General features: G+C 57.3%; 1 protein-coding gene across 5 annotated transcripts in view; it reads left to right on the top strand.

Moving 5' to 3' along the window:
• The window catches only part of NFATC1 (nuclear factor of activated T cells 1), a 101,776-nt gene that overhangs the window by 17,676 nt on the left and 61,380 nt on the right, over positions 1–22,720 (top strand). For all 5 annotated transcript variants that reach the window (XM_033406149.2, XM_033406147.2, XM_033406148.2 and 2 more), the window contains exon 3: positions 12,634–12,793. In XM_033406149.2, the coding sequence (XP_033262040.1) occupies positions 12,634–12,793 (160 nt within the window). The remainder of the gene's footprint in view (positions 1–12,633; positions 12,794–22,720) is intronic.

Here is a 22,720-nt window from a genome sequence, read left to right as displayed (position 1 = left end):
TTGCCTTTAAAGGGGCAAAGTTACACGAGGAATGTGTAATACTTAAAAGGAAACTAGTTTTGGGAATGCGGAGCATTTTAAGGTGAGCCTTTTGTGACATCAACAGCACACGTGTTGAATTAAATTCCTGCAGACAGACTTTGCTGTTGTGATTTGAGTACTTAAAGAGTGGACTTTCTTCAGGGGCGAGGGCCCGCGATGAACAGGGTTACTTGGGGCTACTGGGTTCAGTGACCCGAGGGGCTGCGTGTCCAAATCAGTATTTCAGACGCGATTTCTTTTAGGTTGTTGGGTCCGATCAATGATTTTAATAACATCCATAACCTTTATGCTGTGTCTAACTGTTAGTTTCCAAAAGTCCGATGAAACTACTGCTGACTCTGACTGCATTTTGTAAGTTGTTTGAATATTTCGGAGTGTATCCTAATTTGGAATAAGATTAAATGAAGCCGGAGGTGGTGACAAATCCAACTGCACGTCCTTCCGCTGGGGCACCCCTGGCCCCGCCCGTCTGCACTCGGTGGTCTCCATCGGGCCAGCCCACGCAGGCTTCTGGACCAGTCAGTCACTTCTGGGTTATTGTCTCTCTTCTGACCTGGCAAAGGACCCTCAGCCACATCATCTGAAGATCACAAAAGGAAGCTCGCTGGGGACTCCCCTGGTGGTCCAGCGGTTAAGACTCTGCGCCTCCACTGCGGGGGGCTCAGGTTCAATTCCTGGTTGGGGAGTTAAGATCCCATATGCGGCACGGCCGGAAAGTTAAAAAAAATTTTTAAAAGATTACCAAAAAAAAAAAAGGAAGCTCACTGATAGCGAGCTTTAAAAAGAAGACAGTTTGTGGGGAGGTCTCTGCACGGTCCCCCTGAGCACTTGCTTACAAGACCCAGCGCCAGGGTCACGTGTTCAGGCCCCACTAGTAAGAGGTAGAGCTGGACTCACGCCGTGATTAGCTCACCCCAGAGGCGCCCCTGGCTGGGCCCCTGCTCCCCGTAGCCCTGACGAGTTTTCCCTCTAATCAGGGGGCGTCGGGGAGCCTGGGACCTTTCTCTGACATCCGCGTCCTGCACCCAGGATGCTGGTGGCGCTCGGGGAGGGTGGGAGCCCCGCAGACAGAGGTCCTCACGAGGCCAGAGGCTGACCTTGGCCACAGGCCTGCAGAGGCTCCTGCAGGTGAATTCGGAGTCTGAGTGCAAGACCCGGGCTGTGCGTTTCTGCAGTTGTGCTTCCTTGCTGCAGGACTATGTGGTCTCAGAGGCCCAAACCCTCATCCCCGCAGGGCAGGCTCTTTCTGGTTTCCCAGAGTTCACAGCTGACGCCAGAAAAGGTGCTCTGTGTACTGACTTCCAGCTGGAAAAGTTGGCCTTGCAGATTCAGCTGTGATCTGTGGGTTTGTGGCAGAGGGAGAGCCTTCTGCTCCACCTTTAGGACCCTTCCCCCAAGGTGTACGTGGAGGACGTAGGCCCTGATCTCTCTTTTTTTTTTTTTTGCGGTACGCGGGCCTCTCACTGCTGTGGCCTCTCCCGCTGTGGAGCACAGGTTCTGGACGCACAGGCTCAGCGGCCATGGCTCACGGGCCCAGCCGCTCCGCGGCATGTGGGATCCTCCCGGACCGGGGCACGAACCCGTGTCCCCTGCATCGGCAGGCGCACTCTCGACCACTGCGCCACCAGGGACGCCCTGATTTCTCTTTTTGATGTTGTTCTGTGAATGTCTATTTTTAGCCACGAAAAGGAGAAAGAGGATCTCAGGTACTTTTGCGTTCCTGGAGAGGATAAAATAATTTGAATCTTTGTGGCTTTACACACAGATGTTTAAGTCTAGCCCTTGAGCTCTGCCATGTTGGCTGATCTTGTAGATAATCGAATGCCCACAGAGTCTCGGCTATGGAACCGTCAGCTCCTGGCCTGGTCCTGCTCCCGCCGGGCCGTCCACCCATTGCGTGTGAAGGCGGGGCTGCTGTGCTTGGGGGTCTCCTATCCGGGGCCCCTTCCCGGGTCTCCAATCTTGAGATTTTCCAAACCGTGAGGAGACTCGACCAGGAGCAAGTGTCCAGTGACGACACGCACGAGTGACCACAGACACAACAGAATTGCTTTCTGCTCAGACATTTTCCTCCGAGGAGAGTGTGGGGTGCTCGTCGGGGACCCCACGCACCTGCAGCACACCTGGGCTGGGCCTCCGGGGAAACAAGGGAACAGTCCTGCCGGAGACTGAAACGTAATCGTGAGGCAGCTTTAAAACTCGGCCTTCCGTGAAAATTAATGAGCAAAATTGTATTTGTATGTCATGATGGGCTTTGCTTTTTAAATAAATGCTTCTAAAATACCTTCTGGGGCTTCCCTGGTGGCGCAGTGGTTGAGAGTCCGCCTGCCGATGCAGGGGACGCGGGTTCGTGCCCCGGTCCGGGAAGATCCCACATGCCGCGGAGCAGCTGGGCCCGTGAGCCATGGCCGCTGAGCCTGCGCGTCCGGAGCAACAGGAGGGGCCACAACAGCGAGAGGCCCGCGTACCGCAAAAAAATAAAATAATAAAATAAAATACCTTCTGGAAGCTGGGGCTTGACCCACAGCATTGAGCTAGCTGGTTTTTGGTAAAGAAAGCGACCCGCATGTTGTTTTTCCCTCTGAGGTTTCCCGTCCAGGTTCGTCTGTGCTCTGAGCGCCCAACAGGCACCGGCTGCGAAAACCCTCACGACTGGAGCACGGAAGCGGTGCATTAATTACGCGCTGCGTCCAGTGCTCTCAGCGACGGTGCCTTTGTCACTCCGGCCATGTTGTTTTACAGGCTTGTTGAGGTGGACGGTTCTGTCCTCTCCCCGCTCAGGCTTCATGTAGATTTAAGCGGGCTGTTTCCGGGATCTGACCGTTCTGCTCAAGCCTTGGAAGCCCCGGGGCCCCTGGGAACGCCTGATTTTCTTCCGAGAGTCACTTCCCACAGGTGAGCGTAGCCACCTGCAGGGCAGTCACACCGTGATGATGCCTGTTTCCCCTGAGCCCAGAGCTCTGCAGGACTGTCGGGACGTGCGTGCACTGTGGCCTCAGCATCCCTCCCCGGGGACCTGGGCTCGGGGCCAGCGAGCTCACGGGAGGCGTGGATGGGTCTCACTTTACAGATGGGGAAACTGAGGCACTTGGAAATTGCTAGACACAAAACGAAAGACAAAAGGCTGCAAGGCTCCAGTTGCCGAGTCTGGGGGTGCGGGACGAGGGTGGTCACTGCAGGGCTCAAGGCTGGCAGGATCCAGTGATGGCCGTGAGTCCCCCACTGTGGGGGCACGTCTCGGGGCTGGACATGCACCTGTAGGTGGTACTGGCGTCCCACTGTTTTATTTCAAGTCGGATGTTATGGGGGGTGGGGGGAGGCGGAGTCCGGGGTGCTGCGGTCACTCGCCCTTGGTGTCCAGAGAGCACGGCAACGGGCGCAACGCCCAGCAGGCTGTGCCTGTCGGGCACGGGGTCTCCTCTGGCCTGACCACAGGCTGAGCTCTGTGTCAGCGAGACCCTCGCTGGGGCCGTGAGCTTCTCTGGTCCTCAGGGAGCAACGTGCCTGATGCAGGTACGTTCCTGCAGATGATCTGAGAAGCTTATTTATTACGTCCTGAGCCCCTGAAGTCTGTTTTAAACTTAGAGTTTGGAAATGGAATGGTTACTATTTCATGACTGTCCAGGGTTTTCTGTGGGTCCCCTATTAAAACAGATTAAGGGTGAACTCTGGGAGCTGCCCCCTGACGGTCCTGGCATCTCTGGGTAGAAATCAAATCCGAGTGTCAGTTTCATGGCTTGTTTATGCCCCATCCCACACTAGCTCGGCGATTCTGTTTCTTGGTTTTTATGAGCGGTGTGGCAGGTATCATCTGAGCTTTCTCAAGCCCTGTAATGACTGGTTAGCAGCAGACTCTAGTGGCATCTGAAAAGGCATTTGGGGCCCAGTAACAGTCACAAACTCGCTGGCATCTGCCCCCTGTAACAAACAAGAGGGTCAGTGGAGAAGCAGAGGGACCACCTAGAGCTCAGCTTCCCGCGGGGGTCCTCACCAAGTAAACATGCCTCCACCCATCCACCCACCCTTCTTTCCATCCACCCATCTGTACAGCCATCCACCCAGACATCCATCCACCCACCCAAGGCATGGGCCCTCCCTGTGCCCTTTGTTCCACTCCAATAGTGGACGTGAGGGAAAGGCGGCGTCCTCCCTTGTCTAGACAGTTCTGGTCCCCGGGGACGGAGGAACTGGGTGCAAATGCAGTTGTCTAGTCTTGGGTCAGGAGGAGAAGCCCCAGTAGTTTGAGAAATTCCTCCAAAGTAGCTTATTTTCCACCTCAGCTGGATTTCTGGACAAGAGCTCTTTGTGTCCCACTGGGCTGCCCCCACACTGAGTTGTAGGAGCATCTGGTGTCCTTAGACATGTCTTCTCTCGGGAGAGGTTTTAGGAGTTGGAGGGCTTGTTTTCCTGGAGAACAGAGGGCCGGCTCTGTAAGAGGAGGGCCCCGCAGCGATGCCCTCTCGCGAGCCGAGGAGGAGACCCCAGGTGGCTGTCCGCCCGGGAGAGGGGCCAGGTCCAGTCTGCCTGGGGGTCCTGGAGGCTGCCTGGCTCCCCCCGTACAGGTGCAGGGCGGTGGGAACTGTCGGGATGCAAGTCTGGACGGCAGGGCCTGAGAGGCTTACGTGAAACTGGCCTGTTTTGGGGGGGGCGGCGGGGGGATGAGTGGTGCAGAGTAAGGATGACGGCAGTTTTCCGGAAAGCTGGAAGGAAGTCTTAGCCCCTTGGATTTCTCCACATCCTGTTCGGTGGAGCCACTGAAAGCAACGGATTCTTATGAAATTCCTGAATTGATCATTAAGGAAAAAAAAGAATCTCTCCACGGTGGCCTCGCTGTTCTTGTTCTGAAAGTTCCAGGTCCACGACTGAGTCTGAATTGGATTTCTGAGCAGACCTGGGCCTGGCAGAGCCTCCGAGAGTGTGGAGAACGAGCAGGTGGCCCTTCCTGGGCTGCCCAGCTCCCGAGCACGCCCCAGGCACTGCACCCCGTCCGTGCCCCCCCCAAGTCCCCGGGGCATGGGGGCAAGTTGGGGACCGGTCGGGAACAAGTCAGGGCCGAGGTGGCAGCAGGGAGGCATCTGGCACTGGTGTGACCCAGACAGGGCCTCTTGGGGGGGGATCCTGGGCCTCAGGACAGGTCGCTGGCCGCAGAATCTCGGGGTGCGGGGGCCCTGCCTACAGCACCCGACGTGGGGCTCCCTCCTCTCGCCTCACCCGCCTCCTTGCATTGTACTGCCCAGCTCTGTCCCTCGGCCCCCTGTTCACCCACCAACGTCTCCGTAAAAGCACTTTCCCAGCCTCCAGGAGTGGTCAGGGCATCTCCTCCAGGCCACCGTCCTCCTCGTGGCCAGTCCTGTCCCCGAGTCCCCTCAGCGCCATCTGAGTGACAGTGCAGAGGAAGCCGGTCCCAACAGCTGGGGGTGACCACCCGAGACCCCCGGGCGTGAGTTCCTGTCTGAGGCCCGCCCCCCAGTCCCATCCCTTCCAGACCCATCAGACGTGCAAGGCCAGCCCCGAAGGACTTTGGCCTTTCGTGGATCACAGCCAGCCCCTCCCTGAGGGCTGTTCCCTGGGAAGGTGGGTGGGTGGGTGAGGACGCCACCCACGGCCCGCGAACCTCTGGGGGGTCATCAGCGGAGAGGTCGGCTTCTCCAGGGCGCCCTCCAGGAAGGCCGGCCTTTCTGGCATGGGAGGCGCTTCCTCACCCATGCCTCTTGGGGGCCCCGGGGGGAGCTGGGTGGACCTTGGGGCGAGGTGTGTGGTCCCGGCCAAGCCTTGGCCTGCGGGAGCCCCTGCTTGATTAAATAGGCGAGAACTGAGCTGATGACCTTTTTTAAAGTTAGAGGGGAAAAGACAAAACACAGCTAGTAAGAGGCGGCCATGGGCTCCCGACCCTGGGAAAACGTGTTGCTTTAAAGTTGGGGTGATGTCCTTCCCCTTCTGCTCTGGTTCTCGCTCTCATTCGGGTTCGGGCGGACTTCAGTCCTGCCAGGTTCCGAGTTTGTAGCTTCAGCTCTTTCAGAAACAGAAGAGTCCTGAAAGCTTTTACAGTTTTCTTCTAAGTGATAAGTCCATGTGAGCCTTAGGTCTCAGAAAATTCAGAATTGAAAGGTTTCCACCCAAACCATCTGAACCAAAGAGCAGCCCCCTTCCCGGGTGTCTACACGGAGGGAGAACTCCACAGCACAGGGGCTTTGCTGAGGCTCTCGTCTTGGCACCTTGCGGTGGGATGTCCAGTGCACGGGGGTTCTCTGACGTTGAGTGGACAAGGCCTTTGTTCCGGGAGAAGGTGCCGGAAGGGCTCCAGGCTCGAGTGCAGCCAGTTTAGGGAAGTCGCTGCCTCTGGCTCAGTCACCGAGCTCGCCAGGGCGAGAACAGGAAGGTGAGAAAGTAGACGACTTGGGGGGTTTACAGTTCACATCCTTCACTGTGGAGACTTCAATGGCGATAAACAGAGGGCAGTGAATCCCTGACAGCTCCCGGCCCTGGAACATCACTGTGGTAACTTGAGTGCCTGTTTCTCAGCGTTGCTCTTTCGCTCTGTATCACAGAAAACCAAACTGTACACGAGTCAGACTAGTCCTGGGCCGCCACGCCCACACCTGACTGACTGATGACTTGTGGTCCTCTTGCCTCACCTCGTCACCCACACCTGTTCCTTGGCAGTAACTCCCAGACCTCGTGAAGTCTTACCCATCGATATTCAGCATGTCTTTCAGAGATGGGGGCTCAGTTTTAGAAACGAATCGTGACACCGGTAGATACCGTACCCGACACTGATATGTGATTTAAGGGAATCCCTTGGTATCACCGAGCAAGTGTCCGGACTCCCCTGACGTACTTTCTCCGAGGTGGTCGGATTCCAACTCCAGGCCTCCCGATCGGCTCAGGCGCAGAAATCTCTGTTTTCCCCGCGCTCAGCTGTAGGGGGTTCAGCAGGCCCCAGTCCGGGGCACCTGGCACACTCCTCTGTCCCTGGCGTTCGCGGTTTTTCCTCGAATTGGTGCAGAATCGGGGCCCTGCTGGGATCTGGGTCCGAGTTTTGGCGGAGTGGTGCGTGCCGTTCCCTCAGAGGCGGGTTCTGGCGTCTCCGTGGTGGCAGCAGTGGCGATGAAGTGGTTTACATGGAGAGGCCTGGGGTGAGCAGGTCCAGCCCGAGCCCCGCCCCGCTGGCCGTCGGGAGCACAGAGAGGTGGTGGGGACGGAGTGAGGCTCTCCGGAGCCCTGAGCCCTGCGGTGACCTTGGTTCTGAATCAGTGCGAATGGCCTCCGTCCGTCTGTGTCCCCGCGGTCAGCCGCGCTCCAGGCCGGGTCTCCTGTGCTGGAGAAACACGTCATTGGCAGGCTGCACCCGCGGAGACTGGCGGGTCGGCGGGTGTCCCTGGGTCCTGCTCAGGGCCGGGTTTGGCTGGTGTCGAGGCGTGTGCAGGCGGCCGGCGGTGCCGAGGTCAGAGCTGCGGTCTCGTAAACACCTGCTCCAGGGCGGCACAGCTTTTGCTGAAGCGCGGGAGGCTGTCTGTGAAATCCTTTGTGTACTGGAAAGACTGCCCCGGACTCGCGGGCACCCAGGGAAGCCCCGAGCAGGTGACCACAGTGGCCGGGCAGGGAGGAGGGGCCCCGGGCAGCTGGGGCAGGGCCTGGATGGGGGCGGGAGACACAGGCTGAGAGAAGTTCAGGTTCGTCTCGGGCTCTGCATGCCCGTGGGGAGGTGGGCTCCAGGCTCCAGGCCGTGAACTAAGCGTCAGAAAAGATCCTTCACCCTTTTCCCGCATGAAGGAAGCACAGAGATTCGATAGGACACGAAAGGCTTTCCGGTGGGAAGTGGATGGTGGCAGCAGCTCCAAGAGCAGGGGATTCAGATTGGGGCCCAGGGGGCTCCCCAATGGAGTCGCGTGACTCCCTTCCTTGTGTCACACGAGCCGGCGTCCCCAGCCTGGAGGCCAGGGCCAGCCAGGCCAAGCCAGGCTGCTTAACACCTACTCACAGCGGGGCTCCTGGTGGCTCGGGGAGGCCATGGGCCTGGTCCACCCCTCGGCCCTGGGGGCGGGGTGATGGTGCTGGTGGTAACAGGTGGAAACCGCAGGCAGTCAGCGCTGACGGGGCACCAGCGTCGCTCCTCGGTGGGGGGCGGGGGGCGTGAGATGCGGCCTCCAGCCTCTTCTTCTTTAAACGGGAGCAAAAGGAACGTGATTCAGGTCCTTACGTGCCAAGTGCACAACAGCCATTTAGAAAAACCTTCTATTTGCAAGAATTCCAGACTCACAGAGAGTTGCAGAGAGATCTGTGTCCCCTTCAGCCAGGGTCCCCAGCAATGACAAGTTGATATTAAGGACAGTGGCCGTCATCCCGGAGTGGCCTTTGGAGACCCCGAAGGAGCCAGAATTGGGGTGTGGGGGGCCTGGAGTCTCACGTTGCCATTAGTCAAATGCGTGTAAGAGGTCAGGGGCCATTTGAGAGGCCTGGAGACTTTCAGAGACGTTACCACTGGGGGTTCAGAGTGTTTCAGTTTATTGTTACCACGTGATGGGTGCGTGATACAGTGTTACAGGAAGATGCAGCCTCAGAGCGCCCTTCCCTGTGTGGTTAGGCAAAGATTAAATCCATCGGGCCCTGTGTTGGCGAGGCCGTGCAGGGGACCTGACCCCCGGGAGGTGTCAGGAGCCCCAAGTGTTCACGCTCTTTGACGGAGGCTGTGGATCTGTGCTGAGGAAATGACCAGAAAGGCCACCAGGATCTCACGCTGGATGTTCACACCTCTGGTACTGATAAGAGCAACAAATTGGGAGCAACCCCCAAGTCCATCCACAGAGCACTGATCAGTCATCTACAGGACAAGACGTGACGCTGAGATCAAACCGTTTTTGAACAATGTGCTAAAATGCTCAACATGTCACCTTTACGTTAAAAAAGCCAGGGTATCACACTACGTATTTTATTTTGTTAAGATCTATCCCTTTTGTGTAAAAATACTTGCAGATACACGCCCAGCTGTGGAGGTAGTTTCTCTGGTTGCTTATGAGATATATACGTGTGTGTGGAGAGAATGTAAGGTAGCTTCTGTTCGTACAGATCAGCGGGATCTTAGATTCGAATTGAACCGCGTGCTGTCTTGGCTGCATTGAGTGTGGCTTTTTAAACAATCCAGTTAAGTTGGAGGTGAGTTTGAAGTTATTCAGCAGCCCTGGGCTGAGGCCATGAGAGAACTCCCCTGATGTGGTCCCCGTGGCGGCTCCTCTCCGGGTCGCTGGTGACCCCCAGGAATGACGCTCGGCTGCGGGGCCCGTGAGGGGGTTGGGCTGGGACAGCGCAGCCGTGAATCACCGTCCTCGCGGCAGGGGCCGCTGCGTCTTGGAACATTGCTTCCAGTCTTAGGCCTTTTCTCTGAAACAGAGATACAGTTACATTTTTTGTGGAGTTGCCAAACTCATGCTGAAAACGTCCAACCCCAAACAATAATTTAAATTGTCTGTATTACAGTATTTATTTGCGGACCATTCTAACTCGAAACTGCGCGCACGCTGTGTTGCTGGCTTTGTCCGTGATTCAGGAGCCAATCATTTCCCCAGATCTATTCCTCTATGGCGTTCAAGTGCGGAGCGGCTCAGAAGATGCTTGCCCTGCGCAGACGGCGAGGGATTGCACTTTCCGTCCTTCCTTTGCTTCTCTTTCCGTCGCACACTCTCGTTTTTTAATTTCCTGGGAGTCAGATGAACCTAACTTTTATTTTGTTTTTCATTTGTTTCTTTTCTATTTACAGCAGAGGACAGTGTTTTCACTTAGATCAACGGTATGTATAAGATAACAGAACAGATTAGTACGTTGGATATTCTAAACGGAGATGTGGTCCGCTCCCTCCGGGCGGGGTGTGCTGAGCTGGGCAGTTTGTCTGGGGGTCGGGGCCGCTCCCGTAAGATGCTAGTTACCGAGGGCCGGCCTCGCGCTCGAAGCCCGTGGCTCGCTGGTCCTTCATCCTGGCGGTGTGGCCGCATGTGTCGCTGATACCACGTCAAGAAAGTGCTTCTGCGCACCACAGCCTGGGAGACTGCTAAACGCATCGCGGAGCTTCGCCCACCAGGAAAACTCCCATCCGATTCTGTTTAGCGTTTCTCAGAAGCCACCTGGCACTGGGGGCGGGGCGGGGGGCTCCTGCGCTCAGCCCGTGACTTGGGCGTTTCCCTTGTCTGGGCATCTCGGAATCTCTGCGCACACACGTGTCCGTCCCATTCTTCTTGGTCACCTCGTCTTGAGTTTTCCGAGGCTGTACTTAGTGAGAACCGGGGGGCGGGGGGCATCTTGTTGACGTGGAATCAAAATGTAGACAGCAGACGGGGGCCCGGCGGGTGGGCGATGAGCATCCCACCCGCCTGCGGTCTCGCTTCCTGAAGAAATCTGGGTTTAGGTTGGCCGTTGAATAGAGGGTTTGCAAGTGCAAGTTGGTCCTGGAATCCGACATGTAGTCTGGAGGAGGGGCTTCCCAGGGTTGGAAGGCCTCCCATGCAGACGGTGATTTTAGGGCCCAGCAGGGTGGACACGGGGGCTGAGGGACACACTCCAAAGCCGCCTCCGTGCCTGCACGGAGGTCCTGGCCCCTGGGGGGCGCTGGTCTTCCCCACCTCCACTGGCTTCTGACTGTTGGACACGCCCACTTCACTGTATCTGCGGTGGATTCCAGTTAGGATTTTGAATTTCTCGCTGCGTCGACACAGATGCAGCCTCTTCTCACGTTAGAGCCTTTGATTTGCTGCTCGAAGGTCGAGCTCAGGCCCACTGTGAGGCCCGTCTGCCCGGGTGGCATCGGGGCTGGCGGTGTCCCTGGGACCCAGTGAACACCTTATAGTGGGATGTGGTGTGCGCGGCCTGCGTCCCGCCAGGCTCTCAGCAGCGCCGTGTGCTCTCAGAGGAGCCCAGCGGGCGGGGCTGCAGAACCCGAGGGTGGACAGGGTGCCCGCAAAGCTGAGTCAGCAGTAACTGCACGTGCGTGGCGAGATGATTCCGTTTCTGCCGTCACTAGAAAACCACGAATGCCCGGAAATATACTGTCCTTTCCAGGAGTATTTTGCACGTTTTTTAGAAATTACATGTTTGATTCCAATTCAAGCTGATTTCTGGGCTTTTTCTCCTTTCGAAAAGTACTTTTATTCTATCTATTGTTTTGTGTTTTAAAAATCACCCTGATTCATCGTCTGAGATGAGGCGGAGAGGCTGGGGGACGTTTCGGGGAAGTAGTGTACCGACTCCTTCCAGGCTGAGACGCCACGAGCGCTGCGTCCGTGTGTCTGGGCCTCTAAACAAAACCCACCCTTCCCAGCCACCTGTCCCAGACACGCCGCCGGCACGCACGGCCTCTGCTGCATGCGCGGAGACGGACACGTCAGCGACAGGCGGAGTGGGGCGAGGGGACAGTGGCTCCCGGACGGCGGAGACTCTGGGAGCAAGGGCACCTTCAGTGCCGTGTGTGGAGGGCGGGGCCTGGGCGCCTCCCATCCACCTCTGCGGGGCAGGGGGTCCTCACACTGCCCCCGCTCTGCAGCCCTCCTGGCCGGCCCGGGCTTGGCTTCCAGACACCTCTGAGGTCTGACGAGCAGCATCTCTGTTGGGTCAGGTTCTGCATCCGAGAGGGGAGGGGGAGGGGCTGTCACCGTGGGGACCAAGAGCCACCCCACCCCCACTGGGCTGTCGTTGTAGGAGGGCAGTGGGTGGACCAGACCCCAGCTCCTGTGAGGGCCTGGCGGCCTCTGCCTGTGGACTGTGGCTTTGGGGGTCAGCCTTTTGTCTTTTTACAGGGCAGGACCCTGAAGCACGTTCTGTAGGGAGAGCAGGACATTTGGCCTCACGTGGACCTGGTTTCAGGTGGCAAATGGCCTCCATCTCCCGTCTGTACAGTGAGACTGTCAGTGCCCCAGAGATCTGAGCTCGTCGTGGGCCTCGTGGACCCCTCAGGCAGGGCCCATCTCACTCCCCTTTCCCCTCTTCAGCCTCTAAGTGACAAACCCGCCTTGCAAATCTGCCCTGGGCCCCAGGGCCGCTCCCTTGGTTCTGCGGTCTTTGTCTGCAGCTCACTCGTGCCCTGGGTGGGCGGCTGCCCAGTTGTCGTGCACGGAGCACGGGATGTAGGGGGCTGGGCGAGATTGCCGCAACCCCGCCATTTTATCAGGGGCCTGGCGGCACCCCCGACGGTTCACTCCTGCCCGCAGCCAGCGCGCGTGGGACAGAGGGGAGGGGAGCCAGGCCGCCCAGTTCTGAGGCCAGGCTGATAGAACTGTGATTCTGAAAAGGTCTTTAATTCTGGAACCTATCTTATTAGGGAGGTTAAATAATTTATAGGCCTATCGTGAAGGAAGGAAAATATTTTAAGGTCGTGTGGGAAAATGTTTCCATCTTATTCAGAAGCTCGTCATGAAGGCCTGACAAGGCTCTGGGCGTCCATCACGATCGGGTTGCCATTGGCTGTGTCAGGCCGTTATCCTTATCGATGGGAATTTCAGATACAAGCCCGGCAGGATGAGCTGCTTCCCAGGGCCCCAGGGTCTTAGGTGGGTCTGTGGTCTGCGGGAAGCGTGGCATGAATGTTTAATGCTCTGTGTTCCATTTCAGCCCGTCTCTCCCTGCCCTCGACTGGCAGCTGCCGTCACACTCGGGACCATACGAGCTGAGGATCGAGGTGCAGCCCAAGTCCCACCACAGAGCTCATTACGAGACGGAGGGGAGCCGGGGGGCCGTGAAGGCGTTGGCCGGAGGACACCCCAGTGTGCAGGTATCCACTCTGCTCTGACCCCAGGTCCTGTCCCTGCTGCAGGGGCAGCAGCTGGGGCTGGTTTAAGCCAAAGGCCACTTTGCGGTAACAGCTAACAGTGCCTTTCATTTTCTGTCTTTTTTTAAAAATATTCTCATCTCCCAACCAGTTTAGCTAAATATTTTATACACAGTCAAGCCCCAGTTTTCTCCTCAGTACATAGAGTGGTACAATGGTACAATATACAATGGCATAGAGGTGCCAAGCTCTGCTTGCCTCTGGAGCTCACAGACCAGCTGCACTCGTTACACCTGAGGCTCCTCTTCGGTGGGACTGCTCTGGGGGAGCAGGCGATACCCTGAAGATCGTGGGGGCGTGACCAGCCCGGCGGGGTTGGGAGGACTCCCCTGGAGGGTGTTGCCAGCAAGCCTTTATTCAACGAGGAGGCAGAATGGCTGTAGCTTTTGCTTGTGTCTCCTGGTGGGTAACTGAGGGGACCTCGGTACAGCCCGGCTACTGCTTTGTCCCGGTGGACAATGCCCTTTATCCCCATGCGTCCCTGAGCAGTCATGTTCCACTCCGAACAGATGGGAAAGAGGGAAGAGAGAAGCCAAGGGGAGACAGTGTGTCCAGGAAGATGCCCTGGGCCACCTTGAGGGTCCATCTCGCTGCCTGGATGGTGGCCAGTGGGCAGTGTGGCCTGGGGGTGCTGTCTAGACCTCTTAGTAGACTTGACCTTGGTGCTATTTCGCTTCAAGGTGTCCTGGAATAGGAAAATTTAAAAGAAAAGAAATATACCTTTGAAATAAAAGGGCTTTATTTTTGAGGACCTTTTCTTTAACAAATCTGTAGAAATAAGTGTTCAGGGTTATTAGAACCAAGGACTGAAGCTTCTGCTGAGAAGCTCCCCCTCGATTTCTAACCCAGCTGCATTTTGTCCATCGTTCCTGCTGCAGACGTTCCACAGCGTACACCACACGCTGGGTGCCGTGCACGCCACACACGGACGGGCAGAGGACTCCTCCTGGCGCCCCTGCTCTGGGGAGAGTCAGAGAATCGAATCCAGGGGCCCTCTGCCCTCTCCAGTCCCAAGGGGAATGGAGCCCACCTCTGCCCAGCCCTCTGCTCAGAATTAACCCCATCCCCCAGGTCACAGATGGGGACAGATGGGAAGAGCGTGCAGCCCTGCTTGCCCCCAGCCGCTGTTCCCCTCCTGCGTTGGCCGCGGCCGCCCACCTCCTGGGGCTGCTTCCCCAAATGTGGCCACCATCCTTGTAGCACGTCTCCCCACGGCCGTCAACAGAGCCTCGACCAAGGTCTCCTTGGGCCACGCTGAGATTTGTCCAAGGCAGTGAAGTCCGTCTGCACGGCTGCTGCCTCTGGTTTGGGGTTTTCAGAGGCTACTTTTAAAGACTCCATCCTTTCCTCTCTGAAGCCTTGGACCCTTTGAGGCGGTGGTTCCCAGGGCCCCTCAGAGATGCGATTTTCTGGCCCACGCGCCCCACTGGGCCCTGGAGTGCCGGCTGGGACCCGCCACTTTGCTTCTCAGCTGGGGAAGGAGGAGCGGGGACCTGCCGTGGGGTGTCGGGGCCGGGGCAGCTTCGGGGAGGGGCTGCTCCGGCCTCGTGGGGAGCCGGCGGGGCTCTGTCGGTGTGGCTCCGGGTGCCACTCCCCAGCCTCACACACCCCGGGGGAGATGGGTGTACTTGGCGTCAGAGTCAACGTGTTCAGAGCTGGTGTCCAGGCCGCGCCCGCCATCCCAAACCTGTCGCTCCCCTCCAGCCCAGGAGGTAAAGGTGAACTCGCGGACAGGCTGTCCTGCAGGCGTTGGCATTTGGTCACACGTGTCACCTCATCAGCCCAGCGTCTCCCACCAGACCCCTGTGATGTGACCTGTGACCGTCCCCTTGGACGTGAGCTTGCCCTCTTGCCCCGGAACTGCAGCCGTACGGCGCTGATGGAGACGGTTCTCCCCCGTCTAGCTACGCCCCCGCCTGTCCAGTCCGCTCCCCAACCCTGTCATTTAGGGAATGGTGCAAGCCGAAGGGGAGGCAGCAGGGCACCCCGTGTTTGTAGTTGATTCCATTTAGATAAATAAAAATACAGCTTGCAAGGGCAGGAGGGCGCGGACAAGTGCCGGTCCGCTGACGCGGCATTCAGGGCCTGGAGTTTGCGGGGTGACGTTAGGGCGACATCGGAGGCTGTGCGCTCGACGCCGGTTAATACCGACTTGGTATTGGTTGGCGGCTTGACTTGGGAAACGCAGAGCGGGCTCAGCAGCGCCCAGCGGCCGGCGGCCCTTTCAGGTCCCCTCCGGGCGGAGGCAGGTCGGATAACGCCTGCGCTTAGCCAAGTCCATGAATGGTGTTTAAGTCCCTTCCTGCTGCGGTTTCCACTGGAAGAAAGTACGTTGCTGCTGAATGGAAAAGACATTACAAAGGTGAGGAAGTAGGCTGTTCAATAAGGAGAAATTAAAATAAAGCAGCAGAGAAATAATGGCCCAAAGCCCCCGTTTCTTGTCAATTACATTGGCGAGGGGCACTGGCCCTGGAGGGCAGGGAGCCCCGTGCCACGTGGACACTCCTGTCATCAGATGCAAAGCACGGGGCTGAGGCCCTGAGCGAGGGCCGTCCCTGTCCTTCGCCTGGTGGCTGTGGCCCTGGGGATGAGGGTGTGCCCCGCCTCTTCTGGGAGCCCAAGGAACCCACCCCCTGCAGGGTCCCAGCGCCGTGCTCCCATTCCCACCGGGCAGGTGTCTTGGGCGCAGGGCGGTGTTGATCTCTCAGTGTAGACGAGATGGAAAGGACTGAGACTTGTGGAGGAATTCTGAAACTTGAAACCGCATTGGAAATGCCTTAAGAGTGAATCCTCCAAAATTATTTCGAGTTCAGTGACGGCAGGATGGGAGAGGCTGCTTCTGGGTTTAAGCAGAATGAAGGCCCCTCCCCCTGCTGCACAGCTGAACCGCGAGAGGAAACCAGGCCCAACAGAAATGTCAGCCTCTATCAGCATTCCTCCTGCAAGAGGGTTAGGACTGGAGACTTCTCTGATCTGTCTGCGGTAGAGGGAGTCTGTGTGCAAGGTGACGTGAGCAGGTAAAAAGAGGGGCTTTGGGGTTTGTTTTCTTTTTCAGTTAGTGGAGCACAAACTGGATAAAAATAGAATTTGCACACAATTGTAAGACAGATGAAAACAGAAAGCTCTCAGTTGCCGTGAAAGCCCAGTAACCGCAGGGCTTTATTCTGCGCTGCGAGGTATTTTAGCACATCCTCCGGCACCGTGGCTCCCCGGAGCTCGGCCGCAGGCTGGTCCACATGCTGGGGAGACAGCCGCTCCCACTGGCCGTTCTGCGGTCAGCTGGCCAGAGGGAAGCCGGGTTTTGGTTCCGGGCATCCAGGCAGTCCCTCGGAGCCGCTGTCACATGGAGCTCAGAGGAGGCCTGCACCGGGGCTTTTGCTGCCCTCCTAGGACAGCCAGCTCATCGACTTGCTTCTGCATCCCCAAGCTTGTCGTGAAGTCAGGGGCAGTGGCCTTGTGTAGGACAGAGGCCCTGCCAGGCCCAGGGAGGACTCCTGCATTTCCCGAGCACCCAAGACGCAGGGGGAGCTGCCTCCACCTCCGCGGCCCCTCCGCTGAGTCTAGGAGACGTGATGAAATGCAGAACCTTCTTTCCAGGCAGAATCAGGCTGCAACTTCAGATTAGGAAAGGACCTTGCATTCACGTGGTCTTGTCCCCGTTTTCATTTGGGGACACAGATGTGTACGGGGCTCGCCCAGCATCGTTCGGGGGCTGGTGCCGGGAGTGAGCGTTCCAGACCGTCCACCACCCAGACTCTCCAGAGTCCTTGACGGCCCTGGTGGGTGTGCCCGGCGGGCGCGTCTGGGCCCCCGAGGCTGCTGTGACGGCCCTGTCGGGTGCGGGCTGGAGCTGGGCGGGTGCGGGCCGTCCTCCTCGAGGCCCCCGGCTCCACCGGCGGGTGTGCGTGTGATGCGGCCACAGCGAGCGCCAGGGGCCCCGGGTCTGTGCTGGCCTCTGCTGACTTTGTAATGATGGGACCAGGGAGGAAGGGAGTGTGGGTTTCCCTGAACTTTAAAATCGTACCTTTTCCCCTACTGCCAAAGGATTCAGACACATGCAGAATCCTCCCGGGCGGGAGGCGTCCAGCTGGGGGCAGGGTGGAGTGTCCTGGCTCCCAGCGCCCAGGGCCCCTCTTGTCATCGGTCCAGACCTTCTGCCACCAGCGCCCCGCGTGTGTGTGTAAATCCATGGGCCGCTCTCTGGTTTAAGATGTAGGAGCCCCGAGAGCTTCCGACGGGGATGCAAAGGCCTTCCTCAGCGGTGCCGGCAGGACAGACCGACCCGGAGCCGTCGGAGCGGGGGCTTCACACCGTTGTTCTGTGTCTCCTGAGCTGCAGGGCTCACAGCGGCTCTCCGGTGGGATGAGTGCGGGGCCCCTTCGCCCCGGGGCCAGGTGTTCTGGGTGCGTCTGGGGCCTCCCTTCCGTCCAGTCTCCCAGCCCATCCTGCTGGCACCCCGCCCCGCGTCCGCGCCCAGCGCCTGGACGGCAGCCGCAGCTGGTTCCCTGCCGTTGCCGTCAGTGGGTCTGGGCTGAGGAGGGAGAGTCCCCCACCTTCTCCCTGGGGAGGGAGAGCAGAGAGCCGTCGGGCTGTGTGTTTTTGCTAACTCAGAGTGCACGTCCCCAAAGGGGTCCCTGTGTCCCCTCTGCCTCCGCAGAGAAAACTGCAGCTCCAGGAGGCCGTTTCTGTGCACTTCGTTTTTCTGCTTTTCTTTCCTGCTGTGTCCCCGGCTCCCTTCTACCCTCCTGGGCTGTTGACCAGGCCTGGCCGTCACTCTTCCCTGCCCGCTGCGCTGCATCCCTGGTCCCCTGTCCCGAGAGCAGAGGTCCCTTCCGGGAAGGTTCCTGGTTCCTGCCGCCCCATGGGGGCTGGGGGAGTGAGCTGGGGGTCGTCACGATCTCTGACCCAGGGGTCAAAGGATGAAGCTCTGTTTACCCAGTTACCAAAATAACCTGCTCGATAGCATCTAGCCCGTCACACAGGAGGCCAGGCCTGTGTGAATAATTAATAGGTCGCAGAAACGTGAGACTCGGCGGAGGCCTGTCAATTCCTAAACAGCACTTTAGGTTTGTAATTTGTGTTCCTGTCAGTTATGAGTGACCAGTGTAACCCCCGTCAGGCCGGGTGACTGGCCCAGGCAGTGGGGACCGGGAGGCCGGGCTGGCCCGAGGGGGGTCCTGGCCCCGGCCTGGTGCCCTGCGTGGTGCAGGGCCTCTCTTTAGGGGGGTCGGCTTTGAGGCTCACGTTTGCCGCCGTAGGCCAGGACAGGTATTTTTCTACTATGTAAGACGTTCGAGCTGACACCGAGGAAGGAACACGCCAGGAACCAGCCATTCTTTCCAGATCGTTACAATCAGCCAGTCGGCTGTTATCACTTTTCATTTCCTGTAGCACCCCGCACCCCTGGGTCCAGAAGCATCAGCCTTTCAAGAAGCAGGCTTCCTGGGGGTGTCTGAGTACTGCGGACACACAGCAGTGCTTGCTTTCATCTGGCATCCGCGGCATGTTCTGTTTTACCCAAAGCTTTGCTCCATTCTTTCTTACGGAAACCGGATTGAGACAGGATCGTTAACCTGGAAGCCAAGGTTTTCACAAAAGCCAGAGAAATAGATGCTACTGGAAGAAATTCCTTGGGCCCAGTGAGGAGCTGAGGGTCAGAACTGCCCTATAGCAGCAGCCCTGCTCCAGCCCAGACCCCACCCCCTACCCCAGGAGCTGAGACAGCGCTCGGACGCAGGTCTGACCCTAGCCCGGACCCCGGTCGTCCGGCAGCCAAACGCCGCTGACCTGCCCGTGGGGCGGATTAATCTTTTATGGGGCAGCTGGGCAGCGGACAGCTGCCCTCTGCTCTTCCAGCAGCATCCGGGCAGGTGGCCGTTTCCCTCTGGGCCGGCTGCGCACACAGGCCTGGACGGTCTCACTCTTTGTAGACACACCTGTGTCGCGGGAGCCGCTGCCATTGTTCCCACGACACAGTGGGCTCTGCGGAAGCTCAGGGCACCGAGCGGGGGGTTTGCCATTTACGTTCCTGCCAAAGCAGAGAGGTGCCTGTGCCTGCATGGTCTCGGTGAGGCGTTCAGTGGAGTCGTTGCCAGTGATAAAAATACGAAACATAGCTGGGATCTTGCTGCTGTCTGCTGACACACGGCACAGACACTCGATCTCAGGTACGGCACATTGGTTTTTAAACTCCTGTTTTAGAGTTTCATTGGGCAGCAGAACTGAGGACAGCGCAGTTCAAGTTTTCCTGCAGCCGATACAGTCACTGGGGGATAAAGTCCGTGAGTAGCTCAGCAGTGGAAACCTTTTCAGAGCAATAAACAACATCGTCAGCCTCCAAAAATCTTCTAATTCAAGAGTTTTGGCTTCTGTGTTCCAGGCTGCGGGAATTCTAGAATAAGAGTCGCCTCGGGCACAGAACCCCTGATGACTTTCCACAATTCTGCTGTGCTTTCTGCATTATCCCAGGATGTTTTCCTGATGTCTTTTGAGGGCGGAGCCATGTGCCGGACCGTTTCAGTTCAGAGCTATGCGTCGGCACTCCAGCCCCATCGCAGCTGTCAGAACACTCACACGCGGTACAGGTGGGGGGGGGGGCTGCCAGACGGTGTAACGGAGATAATGGTGAGAAACCACTGTCTTTGATAAAAATGACAAAATAGGAAAATCCGTGGCCCTGGCCGGCCGTCCCCTCTCACTGGGGGCTCCGTGGTCTCCTGGGGGCCGCACGATGGGCGGCTGAGTCAGATGCCCAGTACCTTCGACGGGGGGGGGGGCCCGGTGGGAGATCCCCGCCTCGTTTGCTTCGGGGCCGGGTCTCCCTCCCGCTGGCAGCCCCCGGCCTGCTGCCCCGTGCAGAACCCTGTCCTTCGCCTTCGGGCCAAGCTCTCCCCAGGGAGGGTCTTCTGGGCGTCGTCCTCCTGGGGCACCGCCCAGCACAGGGACGTAGGGAGGTGCACCTGCTGCGCAGCCTGCCCTCGGTGGGCAGAAGGAGGACGAGAGCCACGGAGGGCACGCCGGCCCGAGCTCTGGGGCCCAGTGTCTACGCCTGGCTCGCAGGTGGGTGGCTCCCGGCAGCGACCCCGTGTCCAGGTCCTCCTGGGCACCCCTTCCTGCTGTGCTTTGCAGATGGCTCTGTCTCCGGGGGGCGCTCTGGATTTGGGGTGTTCTGGCTCCCTGAGCACTGCCCCTGCCCCGCACGCAGCTGGGGAGCCGCGAGCACCCTGTCTGCACACTCGAGGGTGGGGCAGCGTGGCCCCAGTCTCCTTCTCCCGCACGGGACGCTGGGCTCTGGTCAGCACAGGTAGCCAGCTCGGCCCTGCTGTGGGCCGGGCCCCGCCCAGCGGGACTCATGATCGTGCCGTGGCTGGCGGTGGTGGCCGCCCCTCAGCAGCAGCTGGTGCCAGGGCAGGGCTGGCCCGACGGCAGGCCAGTGACCGTCGCGTGGGCATGTGGGTGTCTGGCAGGCAGCACCCTCGGCCCACACAGCGCCTCTGTCAGCCCTCGTCCGGGCCCTGCCCGAGGCCGCCCTTTGAGTGCTGGTGATAAACACCAAGGGCCAGGCCCTCTGCCCGCCCCGTATGCCTGAGGGGTGGCCACTGCCCCTGTCCGTCGTGCAGTGTTTCCAGTGAGTTCAGAGAGGCCGTCCCGGGGAAGGAGGGCTCGGGAGCACAGCCTCGGCCCTGCCCGCCTGAGGTCTGGTCTCCTGTGAGCTGACCGCATGCCCTGGGCCCGTCCTTCCTCCCAGGCCGGCGTGGGGTGGGGGGCAGGCGGCGCCCCGTGGGGAAAGCTCTCCTGTGGTTTTGGAGACCAAAAGCTCACACGACGCAGTCTCTTAAGTCAATCCAGTACTGGGAAAGTTGGGGTTGAAAGAAGTGGAAGCAGCTTGTGCGCTGATTCTCTCCTTCCTGCAGAGTCCCTCTGGGTGTTGCGTGGATTCTCTCCTTCCTGCAGAGTCCCTCTGGGTGTTGCGTGAAGATGCAGAGTTGACATCTGGGTTAACGCGTGATTTCCCTTTAAACCGCCTGCCGCGCTGTGCACGAGGATCTCTTGCTCGGTGTACGTTTGTCCCAGCTCAAAACTTGCTGGAAAGTAATTTCCCTCAATTAACTGGTCCTTTGTACGACGCTCCTGCCACTGTGGGCTTGCGCTGTGGGAATTTCAGCACCGAGTAAATTTGGCGTCAGTCATTCCCTCTGCCCGTCATCCTGCCGTGCAAGTGCGAAGGTGAGCAGAGCAGCTAAAAACAAACATTTTTATGTGGAGGAAACTCACCAGGTCTTACACCTTGAAAATGGAATAGCACATTTTGTTTAGGTTGAAGCAAAGAGAGGTCATTGTTATGACAGGTAATTTTATTTTATTTTATTTTATTTTTGTGTGTGTGTGTGCGTTCAAAATACTGATTTATTTTAGGTGATGGGATGAAGGGTGATTGTTTCTTTTTTGCTTGTCTATCTACTTTTTTTTTTTTTTACATCTTTATTGGAGTATAGTTGCTTTACAATGGTGTGTTAGTTTCTGCTTTATAACAAAGTGAATCAGTTATACATATACATATGTCCCCATATCCCCTCCCTCTTGCATCTCCCTCCCTCCCACCCTCCCTATCCCACCCCTCCAGGTGGTCACAAAGCACCGAGCTGATCTCCCTGTGCTATGCGGCTGCTTCCCACTAGCTACCTATTTTACGTTTGGTAGTGTATATATGTCCATGCCACTCTCTCACTTTGTCACAGCTTACCCTTCCCCCTCCCCATATCCTCTAGTCTGTTCTCTAGTAGGTCTGTGTCTTTATTCCTGTCTTACCCCTAGGTTCTTCATGACTTTTTTTTTTCTTAAATTCCATATATATGTGTTAGCATACGGTATTTGTCTTTCTCTTTCTGACTTACTTCACTCTGTATGACAGACTCTAGGTCTATCCACCTCATTACAGATAGCTCAATTTCGTTTCTTTTTATGGCTGGGTAATATTCCATTGTATATATGTGCCACATCTTCTTTATCCATTCATCCGATGATGGACACTTAGGTTGCTTCCATGTCCTGGCTATCGTAAATAGAGCTGCAATGACTATTGTTGTACATGACTCTTTTTGAATTATGGTTTTCTCAGGGTATATGCCCAGTAGTGGGATTGCTGGGTCATATGGTAGTTCTATTTGTAGTTTTTTAAGGAACCTCCATACTGTTCTCCATAGTGGCTGTACCAATTCACATTCCCACCAGCAGTGCAGGAGGGTTCCCTTTTCTCCACACCCTCTCCAGCATTTATTGTTTCTAGATTTTTTGAGGATGGCCATTCTGACCGGTATGAGGTGATACCTCATTGTAGTTTTGATTTGCATTTCTCTAATGATTAATGATGTTGAGCATTCTTTCATGTGTTTGTTGGCAGTCTGTATATCTTCTTTGGAGAAAATATGACAGGTAATTTTATAAATATTATTTTGACAGATAGTAGAACGTGCCAGGGGCAGAAAACCCATGCAGTGGAATATGTGAAGTATTTAAATTACTTCTCTTAAAATGAACTTCATGTTTTCAATAATAGACGTTTATCTTCCAGGTTAAACCTTAACTATTCCCATTTTCACTGAAATGGCATGTTTTTAAAAAGGCAAAGTTACTCGCACAGTCCGCTGCATCCTATGTGCCGTCAGAGCAGGGCCCCGGTGTGAGTCCCGTGGGATCTGAAATTGTCATTTTCAAATCGTCTGACCCCGGCCAGGCCATGTGCTGGCCTGGGGGCTGGGAGGAATACGCCTTGGCCACACAAGAGACAGTCTTAGCCAAAGACTCATTTACATATTCTTATATTAAATGTCACAAAATGGAATGCTAAGAGGCAAAATTTGTTTCTTCATC

Source organism: Orcinus orca, chromosome 15 (genome assembly GCF_937001465.1).
Source record: "Orcinus orca chromosome 15, mOrcOrc1.1, whole genome shotgun sequence".
Lineage (NCBI taxonomy): Eukaryota > Metazoa > Chordata > Mammalia > Artiodactyla > Delphinidae > Orcinus > Orcinus orca.
The sequence above is the reverse complement of the archived record's forward strand: the minus strand, read 5'-3'. Positions and strand labels throughout refer to the sequence as shown.